Genomic DNA, 22,994 nt, shown 5'->3' on the forward strand with positions numbered 1-22,994 from the left:
GAGGCCCCGCCCGCCCCAGCCGTTAGGGGCGGGGCCGCCTGAGGCGCTGAGCGGAAGGGGGGCGGCGGGTCCCGCGCTCCCGGTGCCGGGTCGGGTGTCGCCGCCAGCTGGGGTCCGCGCTGGGCCCGGGGGCTGGCAGCAGCGCTCTGGGGAGCCGGGGGGCGGGGCAGGCGGAGGAACACTGTGTGAGCCAGCGGAGCTGGCTGCCTCGGGAAGAAGCTAATTTAAACAGAATAAAGAGGTAAGAACAACAATAACAGTAATAATAATAATAACAATTATAATGGAAAGGTGGGGGGGGAAGGTAAAAAACAAAGGAAAAGGGAAAAGGAAAACAAGCGGTACACAGTACAACTGCTCAGCGCCCGCTGACCGATGCCGAGCCAGTCCCCAAGCAGCGACCCCCCCCAGCTAACCCTCCGAGTTTCTATACCAAGGATGACTCCCATGGCATGGAATGCATGGAATACCTCTTCAGCTGCTCCAGGTCAGCTGCGCTGGCCATGTCCCTTCCCAGTATCTTGTGCCCCTCCAGCCCTCTGGCTGGCAAGGCCCGGGAAACCAAAAAATCCTTGACTTAGTATAAATATTATGCAGCAATAACTGGAAACATCACTGTGGTTATCAACATTGTTCTCACATCAGAGCCAAACCACAGCACTGTACCGGCTACTAAGAAGAAAGTTAACTCCATCCCAGCTGAAACCAGAACAACACTTCCACATACAGTTAGTAGCTACACACAAGAACTACAGAGCCTAAACAGTAGCTGGTCCCAAGGACGTAGTTGACTTAAATGTTAATTTTTCATGTACTGGAACAACGGATAGGTTTGTTTTTACACACTGGAGCAAAGGCTTATGAAGCATCTATGGCACAAAGATTTATGAAGCAGCTACAGCACTGTACCACCTCCACTCTTCCCCGCAGCTCCTGCTCAGCCAGAGAGGTCATGGTACTGTCCCCAAAGGCACTGACATCACAGAGGTGTCATCTGGAACCCAGTGTGAGACGGAGACACTGCAGACACTGTTTCACACTTGGTGATGTAGAAACTAGGCTGTTTCCAGCCAGGCACTCTGCCAAGGAGTCAGGTGAGGCACAGACACAAAGTGCTTCCTGACAGCCTTGCACCAGACACCTGCTTGGCATGGCCACGACAATGCAGCTTCCATAGGGCCACTCGCAGTCCCCAAAGGGCTGGGCAGCCTGGAAGGTCTTAGAGCATGTCTCCTTTAGGTGGACAGCAGGCCCTGAGACTCATGTTTCTTCTTTTGGGGATGGGGATGTCTTTGGAGAGGAGCAGCTGCCCGAGCCAGTGTAGCTGCCAGAACCTGGCAGTGAACTGCACAGGGCAGCAGTTGCTGGAGCTCCCTGTGGCCATCCCACTGGACACCAGGCAGCTGATTCTGGCGGCCAACAACATCTCATACTTGCCGACAGTGGAACTGACCTTCCTGGCTGATTTGGTCTACCTGGACTGCAGGAAGAACCTCTTGGGGGATGACCTGGATTTCACTTTCCTAGGTATGGCCAAGCTTGTCTATCTGGACCTGAGCTTCAACAACCTCACACGGATCACCTTCAGCACCTTCTCACACCTCCACAGCCTGGTGGTGCTGAAGATCTCAGACAATCCCAACCTTGTGGCCATCAAGAAGGATGCTTTCTCCAACAACACCTGGCTGAGGCACCTGGATGTCAGCCGGACGGGCTTGACATTCCTGGACACCAGCACTGTCCAGGACCTGCCCAACCTGAGCTTTCTGGCATTCAGTGACAACCGGTGGCACTGCAACTGTTCCTTTTTGGACTTCATCACCTGGGTGACAGAGAGCAACGTTCATTTTCCAGGTGAGGGCTGTATGAGCAGGACCTCTCTCCTCCCTTCTCCTGCTTATCTGTGTGGAATGGAGAGGGCCCTCTCCTTCCCAAAATTTCAACTCATGGGGCTGTGCCACTGCGTGTCAACTGTGGGGCCCACTTGCTGGTGTTGCACAAAACACGGCTCAGAGCAGCTGGGTTACACGCACTCCGCACACAGAGTCACACTCACACTCACTTACATCCTCAGGACAGTCAGGGGGGTGTAGCCTGTAGCTAGGACATCGCTGCTGCTCTACAACACCTGGCTCCAGCCTCAGGAGGTGTCCCTGTGCCTGCGAGTCACAGCACCCCGTGGCTACAGTGCCAACAACGAGGAGCCCAACACAGCCTTGGGGAGATCTGTGCTGGGAAAGCCGCTGCTCTGAATTTCCTGCCTTGTCTCCATCTTGCTCCATCGTTTGGTGTGCTGCTGCAGTACCAGTGTGTTCGTAACTATCAGTTAACCCCCCTGCTCTCTGCAAAAATGCTCTCCTGCCTCTGTTCTGACCTGCTTGGAGCAGCCCCTCCAGCCCTGAGCTCTCCACTCTTTGGCCAGTGTCCCTCACAGTGTCACTCAGTAATAGATGACATATAATGTAAGGTGATATAATACAATGTTACGTAGTATAACAGAAATCCCCTGTAGCTTCCTCCTCTCCGCTGCTCCCTTTCCCTCGGGCCCATCCACCCGGGGCATCAAGCAGCGGCATTCAAAACCTACTGGGAAAGAGAGGGCTAACTGTGCTCCTACAGACACCAAAAGGAGACAGTGCTTTTACCATGCTCAGCCTTCACTAACTTCAGAGGAAACAGCATCTGTTTTATCACCACATATATTACAATACGACAGGGTATAGTTGTTATTTCAGTAGAACTGAATCATTGATGAGTTTCCTCTTCCTCTCTCACACAGCAGGTAAGGCTATGCCTTACTGCAAAACACCCTAGCCGTCAAATGCGCACAAGCCTCATTATTCCAGCATAATTTAGGCTATATCACTTCAGAAGGTGTTTGAGATTAAAAGAAAAACCAAGCAGAAGCCGTCTTATATTAAATTAAAATGCTCAGTCAGCAGAGATGAACAGTGCCGGGACAACAGCTTACCACAGTGGCATAACCCGACAGGCGATACTTTCGTATGGAGGCAACACCACAGAAATAATTCTGGCAACCTGGCAATTGCGGATTGGCAGGGCTTTGCCTGCCTGATTTTACCTAAGCCACAGAGGCAGAGTGGTGCAAAACCTGTAGATGTTTTTCAGGAGTTTAGCAAACTCCACCACCATTCTTCTAGCAAGAGTCCGGTTCACTAATGCTTAAGACACAGATGAGAGACTCTTGCTTCTGCTTTTCCCTCTGCAGATGCTGACAACATCACCTGCTACACCCCAGAAGGCCTGCGTGCCCTGAAAATGCCTGCAGTGGAGGCACAGCTCCACTCCAACTGCCTGACCCAGCTCTACAAGCAAGACTACATCTTTCTGTGTCTCATTGGCTTCTGCATATTCTTTGCCGGCATCATGGCAGCCTGGCTGGCTGGCATCTGTGCTGTCATCTACAAAGTCTACACTTCAAAAGGAGAGGAGGAGGAGGAGCAGGAGGAAGACAGTCACTTAGGATCAGCCCTACAAATCCCTCTAACTCCCATCATGGGAACTGAAGGCAGGTGATTTCCCACATGATGTCCCACTCTAGAGTCTGTTTTTTTTTAAAGTGAAATAAAACTGCAAGAGAAAAAACTCCCTGCGCTCCAGTTTCACTCACAGTGCTGCTTCCCCTTGTCTTTTCCCACCAGGACTCAGGACACTGGCAAAATATTCATTGGGGGGGGGTGGGGGGTGGGGTGTGTGGACGACACATGTGAGAGTTGTGCACAGTGCTGGGCATTTATGCGTCGGCTTTACTGTGAGCCCACAGAAACGCAGGGTCACAGGGACCAGCCTGAAGAGGTGCAATCTGAAATACGGGAAAGACCCCAGACCCCAGCACTGTGCTGTAGCCAAGGCCTTCACCAAGCACCTTCTGGCCGGAAAGCCTTACAGAGCTTACTGGGACCAGCCTAGACAGCTTACTGGAGCCCCGGGGAATCCAAGAAATTTCTGCTGTGGAAAGGCAGGTGTGTGAGCAAAGAGATTAAAACCAGGACTTCCAGGGGCCTGAGATTTCACTGGGTCTTGCCATCCTCCTCATTACACCAGTGAGAGCAAAAGACACCATCTGTAGCCCCCTGCGGCCAGATCCCCTGGACCTCCGCTGGTTTAGGAACATTGTTCCAGCTCCAGTTGTCTATCACATATCCCTAAAACTAGGTATTTTTTTAAAACGTAAAAAATACTGGTTACAGACACTCCAAGTATTCTCGGAAACGCTTGTGTTTCGATGCCAAAGCCCCAGGGTTGCACATCAGATCAGTACAACAGGAGATGTAAGAAAGACCCTTCGTATCGCTAACGCTGGTAACTGCCAGGAGAAGTATCTGCTTACACGACCGAGTACAGCAACTCCATGTGTGAAACACTGGCTTCTTCATCCAACACCAGCAGGATCTGGTGAAATAAAAGGGGAAAGCACAAGGTTTCAGCACCCCCACGCTCTCTGAGGGCCACTAAACTGCAGGCTCCGAACCAAAGCTGCAATCTTTCTTAGGTGGGACACGAAGGGTTACGAGTAGGGGCGGCAGCGCAGCCGGCCGAGGGTGTTGTGTGCTGGGGGCACACAGGCAGAGCTGGGGGCCAGGGGAGCTGCCCCCGGTGCCCCCCGCGGCCCGCTGGGCTACGAACACGCCCTGCAGTGCCCCCCGACACCGGGCCGCTGCCCCCTCCCCCGGCACGCCCGGGCCGCCCCCTCTCGCAGCTGCGCCGGTGCAGCGGGGCGGCGCGGTGGGGCCCCGCCTGCGGGCGGTACCGCGGGCAGCCCCGGCGCCGCTCCTCGCTGCCTACCCGCACCGCACCGCGCCGCGCCGGAGGGTGAGTGCAGCCCGGGGACCCTCCGCTCGCCCCTCCGGGGGCTCCGAGCGGATCCGAATGCTTGTGCCGGTCAGCCGGAGAGACTGAACCACAGACAGAGCGACCGCTGCCCCCCGGGCCGGGGCGCCGGCGGGAAGTGCCGGGGGGGGCAGGCCCGCACCCCCGCGGGGGCACAGCCGGAGCCCGCAGGGCTTGCGGGGGCTCGGCCGCCGGCAGCGGGGGGGCAGGGGCTCTGCTGGCTGGAGAGGAAGTCCGGGCTGGGAGGCGGTGGGCCAGCCAGGGTCCAAGCGTGGGGCTGCGCGGGGAGACTTAAGGAGCTTTGCTGACTCAAAACGCTCGGTAAAAGCCGTTATTCTGGAGCAAAAGCACCCCCGGGCAGCTCTTTGCTACAGCTCCCCGTCTGTGCCGGGTCATGCTCCAGAATCGTGGGGCTCTGGCTTGAAACGTTGTTGCATGGAAGATACAAACTCAGCTCGTGCGGCGCGTCAGTGCTTGGCAGCAAAGTCCTCGCAGCAAAGTCCTTGCAGCTGCTGACAAAGGTTGCTGCAACGCTCAGGGCACCAGAGTGCGGAATCAGCCGCAAGGCATGCCATGGGAGAGGCCCAAAGTCCTGGTGACTTTGGAGTGCTTTCAGATGGCTCCACATTCCTAGAGCAGTGGCCTGAGGTACAGTTTTATACCAGTGGTGTCAGAGTAGCAGCTTTATAATACACCCGGCTTAATGCTTTGCTGTGCTCTTTGCTGCTAAAGTAAAACCCCAGATTATCGTTTAGCCCTGTGAAGGTGAGATGTCTGGGTCTTGCTGGCAGGCGGGTAATTTGAAGGGGGAAATGTGACCATCAACCTCTCTGCTGGGTGGGAACGTGTTCTGGTTTTGGGGTGTCATCTGTCAGGTGGTAACCTCTATTACACATGGGTGCAGCTGACTTTTCTTCCTTACTTTAGGTTTTCAGTGTTCTTACTGATCACTGTTTACCAAGCTTTATGCGGACGAAGCCAGCCGTTGTCTTCACCTTGCTCTATCGATAACAGCCCCTTTGCAAATGAGAAATAAAATCCTGTAGCCCCTAAAGATCATTCGTGAGGGGTGCTGGTGCTACTGCAGTAGGAAGGCTGTTTGCACCGGTGGCCCATTTTCCCCCAGACCAACAGGTTGTGCTGGTGGGACAGTGCAGGAGACACCAAAACCTTGCTACATGGTGGAGGCACCAGATGGAGATAGGAATCAGCTGGGGTTTGCTTTGGAGAGAGATGTCTGCTCTCTTTCTGATGTGCTGCATCATGCGGCACCATCTTGGGTCACGCAGACAGACGACATCTGAGGTTTGGGATTGTGCAAGATGACCAGCGTCGGATGGGTGCAGGGAAGGGCGCTGTGCTCCCTTGCAGCCGGGGAAGGTGCTGGAGTGCTGGGTGTGGAGCAGCTCCCAGCAGCGCAGCTGACAGCTGACGGCAGGCCCGGCAGATGGGGAGCAGGAAGGAGGGAGAAGCACGCAACACAGCCCTGCTGCGGGGCAGCGTGCTGGAGGCTGCTGGATGCGCCTTCTGCTCCGTGCTTCTGTCTCAGGCCTGTGTGGGGAAGCGCAGAACCACTAAATGAGAACCACGCAGGCCCTGGTGTCTCCTGGCTGGCTGTCCTGCTTGTGCAGATGTTGGCAAATGCCAGCAGCTGGGTGTTGTTTGAGGCTGTACACTGACTTGTGACTCGGAGAGGGCTCCTTGAAGCTGTGGGGGTGAGCAGTGCTCATCTGGGCAGTGCCTCCTTCCTGAAAAGGTTTGGCTATTATTGCTGTTGTGGTAGGGTTTATTATTATGTAAGGATGACCTCAGGGGTACAAGCTACCCATTCATGTAGCCCGGCTCCTTTCAGCTCAGGGGATTTCTGAGCCAGCTTGTGTTTGTCTGTATTGTAATTCCCAATTTACCTCTGAATAATATATTCCCGGAGCTTGCCCAGTTTCCACTCGAATTTATGAAAACTGCCTGCATTTGCAACAACCCTCTGCCGGGAGTTCCACAGGTCTGCTTCCCACTGCACAAAAAACCCACCTCTTTTGGTTTGTTTTGAATCTGTTTCCTGACTTCATTTGGTGGCCCCTAGCTCTGGTGTTGGGAGTGGCCATGAACAATCAGTTTCTGTCCACCTCTCCAGAGCATCCCTGCAGGCACCGCACTGCGGCGGTGAGTTGATGGGACCTACTATTGGCTGTAGTCCTGCTCTGAACCAGAGGCTGGACAAGGTTCCTCCAGATACCACCTCCCATGAACACCAAAGTGATTTTAAAGCTTGCTTGACAGGAACTGCGCAGAGAGCCCTTTTGGTTTGCTCTGCTTGAATTCCCAGCAGGCACCAAGAAGTGAAAATTCCCCAGCTCGCCATTTCACTCTTCTGTCAGCTAGTCCTCGTGCTGCAAGGTCTTGGGTCCATGCTCAGCAGCTCTTCTACACGCACATATCTGCATGTGGTACTTCTCCAGTCATACCCCGAAATAGTAATGGACTCTCTTTCTCTGACAGCACCAAGATGGCTGTTCTCTCAAAGGAGTATGGCTACGTCATCCTGACAGGAGCTGCCAGCTTCGTCTTGGTCACACACCTCGCGGTGAAAGTGGCCAAGGCCCGCAAGAAGTACAACGTGGAGGTTAGTACTAAGGCTGAGGGAATGGGAAGGTCGGAGCCAGACTGAAGGAGATGTTGCAAACAAGCTGGGTGACACCTTGCTTATTTTGAGGTGACTTGCTGACATTTCCTGCCCCACCACACAGATGTGGAAGGGATGGAGCTGCTATTCTGGCTCTCCAGCCTGGAGCAGACGGCACAACAGAGCTCAGGGTTTGGGACACCAGGCGCTTGGCTCCAAGGCACGATAGCTGAAAGCACAAGTTTTCACTTGGAAACACTGATGAGCAAGAAACTGCGCAGCCCTTTCTCCCTGCAGAGAAGGCTGATGCAGTGTTGGAGGGCAGAGGGACCGTAGTGGAACAAAAGTGACAGGAGGGTTTCCCAAACTCAGAGGGAGCATGTGAGCCCTACCACAAGAGGTCTTTCAAAGTGACCTTCCCTCAGCATCCATTGAGGAGCCCTTGAGCTGGGCAGGGCTCTGGGCTGGGTTGAGCAGCTGGTCCTGTTGATGAGTCAGGGCCATGGCATGCAGAGGCTGCATTGCCACTTGGCTCCGAGCACAAATGCTCTTTGCTTTTTCCCCCACATCACTTGGCAAAGTGACAAGCAGGCGGTAGGCACAAGGACAGCCCTGGGTGTGTGCTGCAGGCCCCACGTGCCTGTTGGAGTGACCCTGCTCGTACTGCATGAAGTCAGGGTTACAGAAAACGTACCCTGTGTGTATGATGCACAGAGCACTGGATGTCAGGCTTAGGGAAGCCTCTGCAGCCAAGCAGCAGCTCCAGCTGGCAGCGTCCTCCCAGCCTGTTCCTGAGTGATGGGTTGCTGCCAGCTCCCCAGGAGAGGTGGGGGGGTGTCCTCAGTAATGCTGCTTTGCTCTCTCCTCCACAGAGATGGGATTTCAACAAGGCGGTCGGTCACCCAGTGCCTGGCTATCTTCTGCTCGAAGCAGGGCCAGCTCCAGGGGACAGTCGGGTTGCTCAGGGAGTTCGGGAAGTGGCCCGGGGCAAGCAGCAATTTCAACAAAACATTTGTGGGCTACAGGGCCAGAGCCAGGCTCTAACTTGCCAATGGAAGTCAGTCTTGCAAGCACCCAGGCAGCAGCTGCAGGGCACACTCCTCACTGCTGGAGAACAGGCTCCTGAGCCCAAACTGCACTTGCTCATATTTTGCTGGTTTGGTGGTTTTTTTTGGCAGTATCCAACCATGTACAGCACAGACCCTGAACACGGACGTATATTCAACTGCATCCAGCGGGCACACCAGAACACGTGAGTAACATGTATGAACTCAGGCCCTGAAAATAAACAGGGCTGTGAAGCAGGGCCTACAGCTAGACTTGCTGCTGCCAAGTGCTTAAGTTCAGGCTCAACACTTGATGAAAGCACATGGCCACGTAATGCTTAGCAGTAAGGCCGTGCTGGCTCCTTGCCATGCCTTAAAACCACAAGACAGGGCTGTGAAGCAGCCTCCTCTTCCCAAGCACCCAGCTCTTTGCCTCCATGGGTAGCTTGGGACACTAGAAATCGCATTTCCAGAAGAGCCTGTCTGGGGGCTGCTGATCTGTGGTGCTGCCCAGGTCTCCCTGGGGACAGGCTTAAGTCCACCCAGCTACCACGGACCAGGCTGCAACAGTACAGAGGGGTGTTGGGAGGAACAACAACTGATTCAGCTGGTGTTAAGTAGTATTTAGCAGTGGCTTTGGACATAAAACAGAAGGTGGCTGGCCTTGGAGAGACGTACAGATGGGGGAAGTTCCTAAAGGTTTGTGCATGCTCAGATTCCTTCCATCTGTGGCCACAGCATCGAGCACAGAGACTTCCAGGTCAGGCCCAACAGAGACTTTGGCAGGGGATGCTCACAGCTTCTGCATTTCTGGAGTTTCCTTTTTGTAAACAACTTCAGCACAAACACAACCTCCTTGTTTTTATTTTCAGATTGGAAGTTTACCCCATCTTCCTGTTCTTCCTAGCTACCGGAGGACTCTATCACCCGGTAAGTGATGCTGCGGTGCAGGTCTGTATGACTAACCCTGCTCCTGCTCCCTGCCTGGGGGACTGTGGGGGGCAGTAGGCCAAGCTAGCCCCTCTGCAGGCAGCAGGCTGCTCCGCTAGCCGTGTCACTCTTCACAGCTGTGCCCTTTCTGAAAATGTAGTTGTAGAAGGTCTTGTGCAGGGGAATTGCAAGTATTTAATAAACTCATTACTGCTGCTTCAGCTATCGGACCCCTTCCCTTCCCCTAAGGGTGCCTTGTTGGACAAATGGAAGCATTCACAGCCTCCAGTCCATCGAGTGGGAAGGGTCCCTCCAACACTGCCTGGTTCTGAGTTCTGCAGGGTCCTGCTGGACTCACAGTAGTGCTTCTCAGCAGCTAGTTGCATGGAGGACAAGGAACGCTTTTAGCCCCACCTAAACACATTTTCACAAGGAGTTTATCTGGCAAGAATAGATGTGGAACATGATGATCTTCCCACTCACTCCCACCACCAAAGAAGGCGTGCAAAGGATCAAAAAACCCTGGGTTATTTTTAGCTGAACAAGGTAGACAACTCACGAGGAGGCAAGCATGTGGGAGAGGCTCTTTGCCACCAAAAGACAAATCAGGTCCTTCCTGAATATTCATATTTGGAGAGGGAAGCAAGCAGCACAGGCAAATCTGGCAAACAGGAGCCACACTGCAGCAAGCTCTAAATAAAGCAGCAAGGTGGAAGTTTTTAATGCCCACAGCAGGAAAACCTGTACACCTGCTGGAGGCAGTGGAGTAGGGCTTGAGGCAACAGCTGCCTCCAAGATCCTGGCACTTGGTCTAGCTCATTAATTGGACTGTGGTGAAACAAGATTCAGCACCTGCTGCCTGTAGTACTTCACCATTTCTTGCTTGGGAAGAGCTGTGCTACAAAAGAGCAAGGTTCTGCAGCAGATCACATGCTCCCTCGCCATAGGTGTCATGGAAGTGACTCCTCCTATACCCAACTCACCTGCATCAGTCACCAGCAAACATGCTGCATCAGTCGCCTGCCTCCACTGTGCTGACTCCCAGTTGTCCTAGCAAGGTCAGGACCCATGCCATAGTTGGTAGTCACTCCTTTGAAACAGGGCAGCTATAATAGCTAAACAGGTGCAAGACGCAGGTCTCTAAAACCTTTAATGATTTTCCTTTCTCTCTAGCGAATGGCCACAGGGCTTGGCATCACCTGGATTCTTGGGAGAATCCTTTATGCCTATGGCTACTACACAGGAGGTGAGTCTTTACCCTGCAGCACCCAGTGGGCACTTGGCAACTCAAGTCTCTTACAGCAGCCTCAAGGCTCCTTCATCCAGCTCACATCAAGGAGGCAGCATAAAGCTCACAGTCAGGGTGCAGGTCCACAGGCTGTTTGCTAACTCTGCAGTATGCTTTTCTGACTGATAGGAAGAGCTCTAGTCTAATAACAGCACGGACAGAGGGTAGGTACATGGCCTGAGCTGGTGCCTGCTGTTTTGCCTTGAGATTTATCTGTAGTTCCTGCTCTCTTTTATTTTCAGGATGGGCTAGTCTTTCAGTCATGGGCTGGTGACCTGACAAAACACACTTTTTTTTTTTTTTTTTCCTTTTTCCCCCACCAGATCCAAAAAACCGAAGGAGAGGGGCCATTGGTTCAGTTGCACTCATTGGGCTGGTGGGCACAGGTGTGTGCTCAGCTTGCCAGCACCTCGGCTGGATCTGCCAGGGCTAACTGACCATTGTGATGGCTGCCTGGGAAACTAAAGGGAGTTTTGTTTTGATTTCTATTTCATTTCCTGTTTTTTGTTTTCCTTTTCTCCTTATTCAATAAAATGAAGTTGTCAATTCTGTATTTTCATCCTGAAGTTTTAGAGGGTTTTCTTCAGAAGTTCTGCAGAATGCAAAATGCTCTTGATTTGTAGGAATAGAGAAATCTGCCCATCAGGCAGAGAAGTTCTAGCTTTTATGATTTTAGTGACTGAAAAGCAATCTTGCAGCCTGTTTTACCCATACAGCAGCAGCCCTGTTTCTGGACCACTCAATTCATGTCACTCTGCAATAAGATGTTCCAAACAGAGTTAACATTTATTTGATCGCTGAAAAAAGATGTAGGCAAACATTAAAAAGTTGTTGCTGTATCATGTTTATAAAGAACAGTAGGCCTATAGGAAAAAAATCAAATAGCTTTTGCTTAAGAGTAGCGGCCTTCTATCCTGTGGTGGAGCCTGCTACCACTTTGGCTGTGCTCCATACTCTGTGTGTGGCGATGATTCTCAGGACCGTGCCTGTTCCAGGCAGTGTAGAATTATGAGCATCAGCTAACCCTCCCCACAATATTTTGTTCCATGTTGGAAGAGAGGTACAGATAGAAAAAAACAAAATTTGTGTTTATAAGGGGACTAAAAGGAACAAACAATCCTACCCTAAAGGTTTTATGTAGTCATAGACACAGCCTATGGCTACAGGACATGAGTGCGTCCAAGAGCTTGTATGTGCATTCTGTTAAGAAGCCAAAACAGAAGTTGACCGAGGGTGGAAGGCAATGGGGTTCAAGGCATGCAGCAGGAGAAGCAGCCTGGGCCAGGCCTCTGCCACTGACAAGCCTATAGTAACACCTACGTAGCTGCACAAGCTGCAGCTGGAAAACTATATTGCTGCCTCCTACTCCATGGTTCCCATCTTCCACCAGACAGGACAGAGCAGGCCCACAGGCTGAGCCCTGTGCATGCCTTTCCCCCTTGCAGGAGCAGGGTGGCTAAATGCTGCTCCAGCCCTGTCTCCCTCCAGGCACTTAGAATTTTAGAGCACTTTATTGCTTGGAAGTGATCCACCTCTCTGGCTGATGGGCAAGAACTGGCTGATGCTCCCTTGCGCAGTACCCAGACCCACTAAAATACAGATTCCACATCACCCATCTCCACGCAGACAGTCTTCAGCTGTGAGTAGTACTCAATGGCTGCCCGCCCGTTTTCTCTGCCAAATCCTGCAGGGACAAGCCAGAAGTGAGAACACAGCTCCAGGCAGTGCCCGGTATCACTCATACCCCTCTGTAACTGTCATGTAGTCATACCGGGGAAGGTCAAACAGAGCTCACCTGATGACTTGTATCCTCCAAAAGGCAGCTCCACAGGGCTGATGTTGTAGTTGTTAATGAAGCACATCCCGGCCTTGAGAGCAGCCACTACCCTATGAGCCTTCTGGATATCCCTGCAGGAAAAGGGCAATTCAGCTGGATCCTTCCCATCCATGCCCTCCGTCCCTGCCCGCCAACGTCATACTAAACAACAGCCAGCAGGTCACAGTGGTTTTTGGAGCCTGACCTGCCCTACTCTGTCTTTGCCTGCTCAAAGGATGCAGTACATATTCCCAAGGACATTCAAAACTGCATTTGATTTGAGAGGGCAGGACAAGGACACCAGCAAAGCAGACTATGGCAAGCTGCCAAAAGCCATCTTTGCACACTTTCAGCAGCGTAGCAGGCTCCTGATGCACATCTCCTGGAGAGGCAGGAAGGCAGCAGGCTGGAAGGAATCTGGACAGCTGGGCCCACCTAACCTTTCAAGAAAAACTGGGAGATGTGCAGTCATTTACAAAACTCCTCTTTTGGCAATCCCTTGCTCTAGCTTTTCTGTAAGAGGATATCCTTACCCATGCCAGGCACTGCAAGAGAAGCATCAAGTTGCTGCAGTATTTCCTCCTTTTCCTCCCCTCCCTAGACTGCTTCCACACCAGCCACACTATCCAGTCGTACCTGGTGAAGACACCACCTGCCAGGCCAAATTTAGTAGCGTTGGCTCTCTCTATAACCTCCTCCTCAGTGTCAAATGGTAGGATGGACATGACAGGCCCAAAGATCTCTTCCTTCACACATGTCATGTCATCTCTGCAGTTCCCTGGAAGCATGACAGAGCACATGTGCTTCAGGTGGAAGAGCCAGTGGCACAGTCTTTGCATTCAGCAACCCACAGAGCCTTTGAGACAGCACTCAGCACTGCACAGCCCCCCACCCCAGCTTGGTCAGCAGAGGAGCAAGTCGCATCCTGCATCTCAAGGCAGCAAAGGCACTAACTGCATGATTCCTGTCAGACCCTGGATGCAGCTCTTGGGTGCCTCAGCTCTCTCTAGAACACCCATATGAGTGCCTGTCCACCATGGACGTACACAGAGGCAGGTTATGCTGAACGTGGCTTTCCCTAGAAGAAACTCAGCAACATCCCTGTAGAAGACCATGAATAGAAAGGATCACACCTAACACACAGGGTCGCATGTAGTAGCCATTCTTCAGCTTCGGGTCATCTGGCACATACAGGTCCCCACCACACAGCACCTCTGCCCCCTGAAAAAGAGCCAAGCAGAGGGTAGGCAGGTATGTCCAAGGAGTGTCCCGCCCCGCTGCCGCAGCTCTGGCTGGCTGATACTCCCTCCTGGGTTTACAGTCCCATTTGACAAACCAGTGCCTGTGCCCTCCCTGTTGTCTCTCCAGGTCAGGACTTCTGACAGATCACCACTGTTAGATCAGGCTCAGGGGGTGAGACTCATCCTACAAGTCCAAACAGTGCTAGTGGCGCTTGCACCCCAAACAGGAGCCAGTGTACATTGGAGGGGAGCAATTATAACTAGGAGCAGATTCTCAGCTGGCATCATATTAATGTCCACATCTTCACAAGGTGCAAATTCCCTTGTTCGTGAGTCAACCAGTCCCTTAGCACCCTGGCAACAAACACCTACCTCCATAAAATGCCCTGCTTTATCTCTAAATCTAAACCTAAAGGGATTTCCTTCCCCATCCCTCTTTCCTGTTTCCAAATCCTCACCTAGCCCTTCTGTCTTTCCTCATGTTTCCCCTTCTCCAGCCCATCCCCAATTTGCTACACCTGGTCACATACCTAGTGCTAACATTTAAAACATCTTCACACTTAACAAATAAAACCTGGAGAAAAAAAAACCCAAAGAGCCTCGGTAGATCTTACTGCTCTGACAGAGATTGTTTCCAGCAGCCTATAAATTTGCCTTTTGATCCTTAGTAAGCTCCTTCTCCAATCAACAAAACTGGAACCCAAAGGAGGTAACTGCCCAGTGTGCAAGTTGTCACCACAACTTAGAACCAGTCCACACATTATGGATTATCCCATTTCACACACTGCCACGCAGGGTATCTCACAACCTCTGAAACTTGGCAACATCAGGATAAGAAAAGTCATGTCAGCTTCAATGCTGATTCAGAGATATGCACCAGGTCACTTTTAATCATAGAATAGTTTGGGTTGAAAGGGACCCTTAAAGGTCATCTAGTCCAACCCCCTCCCCCCCACCCCTTCAATGAGCTGCGATATCTTCAACTAGGTCAAGTTGCTCAGAGCCCTGTCCAAGCTGACCTTGATTTCTAGGAATGGGGCATCTACCACCTCTTTGGGCAACCCGTTCCAGTGTTTCACCACTCTCATTGTAAAAAAATTTCTTCCTTATTATCTGGTATAAATCTACCCTCTTCTAGTTTAAAACCATTACGCCTTGCCCTAATGCAACAGGCCCAGCTAAAAAGTTTGTCCCCATCTTTTTTACAAGACCTCTTTAAGTACTAGAAGGCCACAGTAATGTCTCCCCAGAGCCTTTTCTTCTCCAGGCTGAACTCCAACTCTCTCAGCCCTCCCTCCAGGAGAGGGGTTCCACCCCTTTGATCATTACTGTGTCCCTCTTTTAAACCAACTCAAACAGGTCCATGTCTTTCCTGTGCTGAGGACCCCAGAGTTGAATGCAGTACTGCAGGTGGGGTCTCACAAGAGTGGAGCAGAGGGGCAGTCACCTCCCTCACCCTGCTGGCCATGCTTCTTTTAACGTGGGCCAGGATACAGTTGGCTCTCTGGGCTGTGAGTGCACACTGTTGACTCGTGTCCAGCTTTTCATCCACCAATACCCTCAAGTCCTTTTTTGTATGGCTGCTCTCAATCCCTTCATCTTGCAGCCTGTATTGATACCAGGAGTTGCCCCAACCCAGGTGCAGGACCTTGCACTTGGCCTTTCTGAACTTCATGAGGTTTGCATGAGCCCACTTCTTGAGCTTGTCCAGGTCCCCCTGGATGGCATTCCATCCCTCAGGCGTGTCAACATCAGTCAGCTTGCTGTCGTCTGCAAGCCTGCTGAGGGTGCACTCAATCCCACTGTCTGTGTCACCGATAAAGATATTAAACAGTATCGGTCCCAGTACAGACCCCTGAGGGACACCACCCATCACCAATTTCCACATGGACGTCGAGCCATTGACCACTATCCTCTGGATGCAACCATCCAACCAATTCCTCATCTACCAAACAGTCCACCCATTAAATCCATATCTCTCCAAATCAGGGAGAAGGATGTTGTGGGGGGAAACACGTTAAAGGCCTCACAGAAGTCTAGACAGATGACACCCACAGCTCTTCTTTTGACCACTGATGTAGTCACTCTATTATAGAAGGCCACTAGGTTGGTCAGGCAGGACTTGCCCTTAGTGAAGCCACCCTAGCTGCCTTGAATCACCTCCCTGTCCTCCACGTGCCTTAGCATAGCTTCTAGGAGGATCTGTTCTATGATCCTCCCAGGTGCAGAGGTGAGGCTAACAGGTCAGCAGCTCCCAGGGTCCTCCTTCCTACCCTTTTTAAAAATGGTGCAATGTTTCCCTTTCTCTGGTCACCAGAGATTTCACCTGCCTACCATGACTTTTCAAATATCACAGAGAGTGGCTCGGCAACATCGGCCAATTCCCTCAGGACTCTGGGATGCATCTCATCAGGTCCCACAGACTAATGTATCTGGTGGCCAAGACACCTATTGAGTAATTCAACCACAAGAAAAAAAAAACAGCTTAAATGGGAAGGCAAGAGGCAGAAAAGCAGCTGCTGGTCTGTTTGTCTAACAAAAGAGACACATTTCAGGGAAATCACAAGGCAGCATCACAATCTCACCTGCTCCTTTGCCTGCTTGATAAAGCCCTGGACACGATTCAGGTGGGGCCGGTTGATGAGGGCTCCCATCCGTGTGTCTTCCAGAAGTGGGTCTCCAACTTTGATTTTCTGGGTGCGTTTCACCACCTCCTTTGTGAAGACATCCAATATCTTCCTCTCCACAAACACACGTGTGCCATTGCAGCACACCTGGGATACAGGACAGACTGCTCAGAATAAGACACACAGCACTCCACAGTCCTGCTAAAACAGCCAACTTGTCCCTGGGGACAAAGACGACTAGATTATCCCGAACCATTCATGCTGGACACGGTGGTACTGATGCCACCAGGTGGCAAAAACACATCACGTCACCAACAGAAGCGAACTTGAGCTGACTTTTCAGTTCCCAGAGATGACCCTGGTAAGCCAATCTACCAGCAGGATTCCACAAAATCTGCAGCACCTGTGGAGATCCAAAATTTGGAACAGAGAGAGCCCCATAGGGCTGTGGCTCAGCACACTGGACTGGAACTCTCTGCCTCTCCAGAGGACATCAGCACAGCTTCTTCTGACCTCTGTGTGCAGGACTGGAGCCCAGGGCACAGAAGCAGCCACTCTGAGCTGGGTAATGGGTGTTAGAGAGGCTCCACTTCTGGGAAGGACAGGGCTAAGGCACGCTCTGCTGGGACACCCTGCACTGGCTTCTGCAAAGGCATCCCTTGTGACACTGCACAGGGAAACACGTGGCAAGATGGGAACTTCAGGGCATGCCTCACTACGAAAAGCCACAGCTGGCTCTGCTGCCCAATTCTCAAATCACCCTGCCTCAATGCGAAGGTCTGCTCCTCCCCACGGACACTCACCTCACCCTGCGTAAGGAAGTTGGCCATGAGGGCTCCATTCACAGCATTCTCCAAAGCACAGTCGGAAAAGATGATAAGGGGGGATTTGCCCCCCAGCTCCAGGGTGACTGGTTTGATCCCTTTAGCTGCCATCTCCATGATCTGAGGGAAACAAGGACAGAAGAGACAAGTCACCCACTGGCAAAGGGGAGGCTGGTGGAGGGAGGTAAGAGACCCCCAAGGGAGAGCTCCTCCAGGGCCCTTCAACAACAGAAGCAGCACAAAGGGCAAGCTTTCCTAGATGTGTTTAGATCAGACTGGGGACAGTCTCAGAGGGTTTGGGGCTTGTTCCTTTTTTAGAGATAAAACCAACAAAACCCGAAGAATCATCCACAGGAAGTCTTGGGCTTAGCATAAGCTGAGGACAGCTGTAACTGAATCTGTGTCACTGCACCTCAGATACATGCACACGGAGCATTCAACAGGCAACGTTTCCCCTCTTTCAAATCAGAATTTATTTCTAGAAGACTTTTTAGGGACTTTTAATTTTTGAAGAATCAATTGAGGGTAAGAAATCCACACAAACTAGCCTCTTGCTTAAAAACAGTAGGTTGTATGCAGCTAAACCAAACTATTACTGCCAGAAACGCTCAAACATTTTCCCAGTGCTGCTGTTTTATGGACCCTCCTCCCCACATACACCCACTTTAGCAGCTCAGAGACTTCACTGCAACCAGAGGCTAAACAAGAGAAGAGGACCAAAAGGCTCTTCGAAAGGGCCAACTGCCCAGGCCCAGCAGGTTAACTGGAGCCCCAGTGTGACCCTATATGCGCAAGCTCATTGCTTGAGTCTAAAAATGCCAACTCACACCCCATTTTTACAAGCCTCATGCACAGAAGTTCAAAGAGGTATCGACACCCACAACACACCAGGACAGCTGGCACTATACACCCCCTGTGTCCCTGAGTGCGAAGGTGCCTTTACCTTGACACCAGTCGGCACGCTGCCAGTGAAAGAGATTTTAGCCACATCTGGGTGATGACAGAGAAACTGGCCTGTGGTTGCCCCACCCTGCACCACATTGAAGAGCCCCTTGGGCACACCGGCCTCTGTGAAAATCTCTGCCAGCTTCACCACTGAAATGGGGGTGAAGGGAGAAGGCTTGAAGACCATCGCATTGCCTAGGGGAATCCAGAGAGAGAAAGGCAAGGTGGGATTAACACGCAAACTGCTTTAGGGAACAGAAAAACCCCACCCCACACAATGAGTTCATCTCAACAGATCCCAGAAGATCCCCCCAAGAGACGGGAGGAAACAGTTTCAGCTGAACTCTGCAAGCAGCAAAAGGGAAGAACTGCACCTTCCTCCTGGGAAGGGCTGGGGGAGATTGGGCTGCTGGTCCTGCAACTGCAGACATTTTCCAGAGACCTTCCTTGTCTGGTACGCAGCCAAGCAATCTATCTTTTTCCTGGTGTACTCCCACCCTCTTGGCATCTGCCGTGTTTCCAGTTCCATTTCCTTTCCCCTGCTCCCAGAGTAACAGCCTGAAGGTTCTGCTAATCCTTCAACACCTCCTTCAAGGTAATCCTAGACTTCACCCACAAAATCGCTCTCCCCCACAGGATCATTTGGCTTCAAAGAGAAGCTTGTGTGGGCAGTCTCCATTACCACAAGCCAAAGCTGGGGCAGACTTCCAGCAGGCAATCTGGAAAGGGTAATTCCAGGCTCCAATTCCAACACACACCCCAAGGGGCTCTCTCCGAGTGTACCCAAAGGATCCCCCAGGAAGCTGGATGTGTTCACCTGCAAAGAAAAGAAACAGCCAGAAGGTAGAGAACAGCAAAGCCCCTTCCCATCTTATCAGAGCCTCAGGGGCCAGATCACGCTCTGACTGGAGAGAGACACAGGGCTTTTACCCCAGGCATGCCCACAGAAGGTGCGCAAGGGCCCACAGAGCGCAACAGCATTAGGTGGAGAGGTCTGAAAATCCTTCCAAGATCATGAGAAAAAGGAGTAGTCCATCTCTTAGAGAAATCAGCAGCAAAGATGGTTGTGTGCCATGGAAGTTACCAGGAAATGCAAGTAGCAGGACAAAGTAAACTCCCATCACGTTCTTACCAGCTAGAGATCCTGCCAGTCCTGCATAATACTCCAGGCACTGCCAGGATATGTCAATGTCCACTCTGGCTTCAAAGATGGATTTCCCATTGTTGATGGTTTCCAAGGTGGCAATTTCTTCTCTCTGCTCCTGTGAGAGGTACAGGACAGTGACAACAGATGAGAGAAGCCTGTAGTAGAACTCCACAAGGAGATACCTGCTTCCCAAGCACACAAGTCCTGAACAAAACTGCCACCAGTAAGCCAGGCTCCGCCATGAGAAACTGTCATCTCTAAAAGGTGCATTCCTAAGTGGTATTTATTGGTTTCCCAGGGTCAACTGATTGCAGGGGAATGTCAAACGGACAGCTGCTGTGATTCACTGCTAGACCAGTCTTGCTTAACATCCCTGTTTATCCAACAGATGAGCAAACCTGAACTTGGAAGCCAGATGGCAAACAATGTTTAGAATTCACAGAACTACAGTGGGAAGAAGAGCAAACAGCAAGATCAAAGTGGAACCAGGGGGCTTAGTGAAGGACTGACAAAGCAAGGCAGCTGGGAAGCATCCTTTAACAGACCATCACCCAGGCAGAAATATTACCCTGCTGCAGAAGTCTGGCAAAAAAGCAGACATTTGGCAGAAATAAAACAGTTTTCTCACCGCATATACACACTGGTTTCTTACAGATCTGCGCTTTGATGGAGATTAGCTTCCAATGTCCAATAACATGTTATCTCACAAAGGAATTTGTGGTAAGAGCTAGCTTATTTGTATCCACTCCCATGTGTATTATCTGATATCTAAGATAAAAAACAGCATTCCTGCGTTTTTTATATTGCTAAAACAAGACAGACTCGTCATGCAACAAGGTCCGACAAGCTGAAAGATCAACAATATGACCGTTACACAATTTCAGCTTTGAAATGAGTGAAGCTTAATCTCTGGAGTTGAGAAAGGAAGTCTGAGCCCTGCAAGAAGTCGATTGGATGGCTTCCATTTATTCTAACAGAATTAAGCAGACAAGGTATATGCTGGCCTTGAATACAGTGATAAAACTGAAGCCCTGCCCAAGGCAGCCTACAGTCTTTTCTGGGCAAAGGTGGGTTGTAACTCCTTTATTTCTTTTGGGGCTCTGGAAGACCTGCCAGAAGCCCCTAACAGCCAATTAACCCACAATAAAGTTCAGACACAGAACCACCCCTCTCCAACTAGGAGACGTACCCGAATAATCCTAGCAGCCTCCAGCAGCACCCTGCTTCGCTCCATGCCAGACATCTGACTCCATATTTTAAAGGCAGCCTTTGCACTCTGCACAGCCAGATCAACCTCCTTCTCCCCAGAGGAGAGCAGCTTGCATATCACGCGACCTGAGCATGTTTTAAACAGGAATTTAGTAACAGGAATATTTCAGTAAAGGAGCAAATAAGAACATGGTTTTATCTTGCATCAAAACCCCAGCACTTCACTCCAGCCACCTATACCAGGCTACAGGACTTCACGCTATGGTCCCCATGGATTTGTAATTGGCTATGGAAGAGGTGTTGCAATTCAGCTGGTCTGAATTAAAAGATCTGCCATTCTCCACAGCCATCTTCTAGTTACTAATTAACTCTAATTGTTACAGAATTCCTCTTTCCCATGGAGCCTGTTATACTTCTACTACCAGCTTCAGGACTCTGTTACGCATTCCTCACCATAGTTAAACACACTCTTTCTTGAAGTGATTCTGCTGAAACCTAGATTCCTCCAATTAAAAATCAGTAATTTTATCAACGTTTAAATCGCATCCTTTGCCAAAATCAGGCAGAACTCGATTTTTTTGTGTAACTGAGAGCCAAGAGCTAATTTCTGTGAAAAAGTCCAGTGCTGGCCTTGCACTGCAGGAGGCAAAACGCAGCCACCACATACCACCGCGGCGCTCAGGCAGCTCGCACAGGCGCGATCCCGTCTGCAGAGCTGGGAGAAGCCGAAGGCACCCGGGCCTTGCAGGGGAGTAAGGGGGCAACCCCCGGCCCCGCACCTCAGCGCAGGCTTATCCCCCCCACCCCAGGTACCTGTGGCCGGTTCATACACCTCCTCAGCCTGGCCGCCGTCGGCAGGCTGAACGCGGGAGCCCGCTCGGTAGTTGAGGGGCTGGTTAACGGTGAGGGTGCCGGTAGCGCTGCTCATGGCGAGGCCGGGACGGAGTACACACAGGCGGGGCAGGAGGTTCGCCAAGCGGGACCGCACCAGCATGAGCTGGGCCGCCGGGAAGGCTGCGGTGGAGTCGGGAAAACCCCACGGGAAGAGGGTAAAGGCCGTAGAGGCGACACGTAACCCCCCACCGTGGAGACGCAGCTCCCACTGGCACCTTTCTACCTCAGGGCCTCGGCCCCGCCCCCCCCCCCCCCCCCCCGCCTGAACCCGCGGCCCTGCCCAGCGCCTGGGCTCCCCCTGCCGGCTGGGAGGTCTAAAAGTTGCAATTTGGGTCAAAAAGGACCAAAAAAAAAAAATTAACAGAGGAATCGATGGAGCATCGAGTGTATGTAAATTAGCACCAGCTGGCAGCAGTTAAACCTCAAAGATGCGAGCACAATTGCCATTTAGCTTGAGATGTACACGCGGGGTTTTGTCTTGAAGTTACATGTGAAACAGAAACAAGAAGGTCTTTTTTTTTTTTTTTTTTTCTCCCCTCTAAACCACAGCCTTCCTGCAGTCATAAACTTGTTTTCCATTCCACTTGATAGATTCTTCGAATTCAGACCTTTCAGTGGCTAAGTGTAGGAGAACTGTTCTCAGTTTGTTATCAACAACCCCCAGGGAACCAGAAAGTAACCAGCTTACAGCAACAGATCAACAATTTTCAGATAATCTCTGGATGCACAAACTCTTCCCTTCCCCAGTGACAGCAGCAGGGAAGGTTACTACACTGCACATTAACACTTCCTAAGCCATTAAAGCACAGTTTTGTCATTACACTGGATCAGATGTGGCTGTCTTAACCAGCTCCTCTTTGATCCAGCAACTACATCCTGTAGAATAAACCACTTCAGCCAAGCTGATGCGTGCAGGTGACAGGCTGGGGTGTTTCTGGCTTTGCTGTCAGAGCTTGCTTTGCTTGAACTAAGAGAGGCTATGCTAGGGAAACAGGAATTACACAGCTAGGGCTGTTCCCTGTGGAAGTTTGCAGCCACACCAGACACAATGATAAGTAAAAACAAAACAAAGCACAACTTTAGAGGCAGGCAGCATCAGTACACAGTATGCTTTCTTTACCTGCCAAATACTCATTTCTGAAAGGTAGAGTATTGAACAGAGGTTCCACTCTCATGATTTATCTTTAAATGGTCCTGTAAGAGTGCCCCGTACTTATTAGTAACAACTACTAAAAACTGGATTATTTAATATGGTCCTGCACGTGCTCCACACTGCCATAAGGTATTTGAGATGTATCCCCTTGCCATGCATCTAGTCAAAAACTCCCAGTAAGAGTTACAGGATGATAAACCCCTAGTCACAGAAGCAAGAAATTAATAGCTCCTGGGGTACTGCTCGCTTCAGGAAAACAGTCAGCCTAACTTGAGAGTGGCAGCAGGATTTATTCACCCCTTTTAAACAAGGTGAGCAGATTTCAGCCAACAAGACTGCTAAACAGACTGAGCAGTATGCATTTTAAAAAGCTTGCTTCTTAGGCCAGGAAGCTCTCTAC

The 22,994-nt window shown here is 51.3% G+C and overlaps 3 protein-coding genes across 4 annotated transcripts; 2 read left to right on the top strand and 1 right to left on the bottom strand.

Annotated features, from left to right (window-relative positions):
- The first annotated feature begins 64 nt into the window (after positions 1 to 64).
- Positions 65 to 3,659, top strand: LRRC52 (leucine rich repeat containing 52). Of its 2 annotated transcripts, none has more exons than XR_005106755.1 (2): positions 65 to 241; positions 3,230 to 3,333. XR_005106755.1 is itself a non-coding variant. In XM_037404378.1 (2 exons), the coding sequence occupies exons 1-2, from the start codon at positions 1,227 to 1,229 to the stop codon at positions 3,535 to 3,537; spliced, it is 936 nt and encodes a 311-aa protein (XP_037260275.1). In that variant the 5' UTR covers positions 379 to 1,226; the 3' UTR covers positions 3,538 to 3,659. The 2 variants fall into 2 exon arrangements, 1 of the variants encoding a protein (XP_037260275.1); XM_037404378.1 differs by lacking the exon at positions 65 to 241 and adding an exon at positions 379 to 1,854 and having other exon boundaries at positions 3,230 to 3,659.
- A 1,077-nt stretch (positions 3,660 to 4,736) lies between these two features.
- Positions 4,737 to 11,291, top strand: MGST3 (microsomal glutathione S-transferase 3). The gene is made up of 6 exons (XM_037404380.1): positions 4,737 to 4,833; positions 7,351 to 7,474; positions 8,653 to 8,726; positions 9,393 to 9,450; positions 10,624 to 10,696; positions 11,062 to 11,291. Exons 2-6 carry the CDS (start codon positions 7,358 to 7,360, stop codon positions 11,169 to 11,171), a joined length of 432 nt encoding a protein of 143 aa, XP_037260277.1. The 5' UTR covers positions 4,737 to 4,833; positions 7,351 to 7,357; the 3' UTR covers positions 11,172 to 11,291.
- A 212-nt stretch (positions 11,292 to 11,503) lies between these two features.
- On the bottom strand, positions 11,504 to 21,672 carry ALDH9A1 (aldehyde dehydrogenase 9 family member A1). Its single transcript, XM_037404375.1, has 11 exons — positions 21,361 to 21,672; positions 20,528 to 20,673; positions 19,324 to 19,453; positions 18,874 to 19,008; positions 18,190 to 18,386; positions 17,226 to 17,366; positions 16,381 to 16,569; positions 13,688 to 13,775; positions 13,191 to 13,332; positions 12,534 to 12,646; positions 11,504 to 12,422 (listed from the first exon to the last, which is right to left on the bottom strand). Exons 1-11 carry the CDS (start codon positions 21,539 to 21,541, stop codon positions 12,328 to 12,330), a joined length of 1,557 nt encoding a protein of 518 aa, XP_037260272.1. The 5' UTR covers positions 21,542 to 21,672; the 3' UTR covers positions 11,504 to 12,327.
- Positions 21,673 to 22,994: the final 1,322 nt, after the last annotated feature.

Source organism: Falco rusticolus, chromosome 11 (assembly GCF_015220075.1).
Source record: "Falco rusticolus isolate bFalRus1 chromosome 11, bFalRus1.pri, whole genome shotgun sequence".
NCBI classification, from domain to species: Eukaryota; Metazoa; Chordata; class Aves; order Falconiformes; family Falconidae; genus Falco; species Falco rusticolus.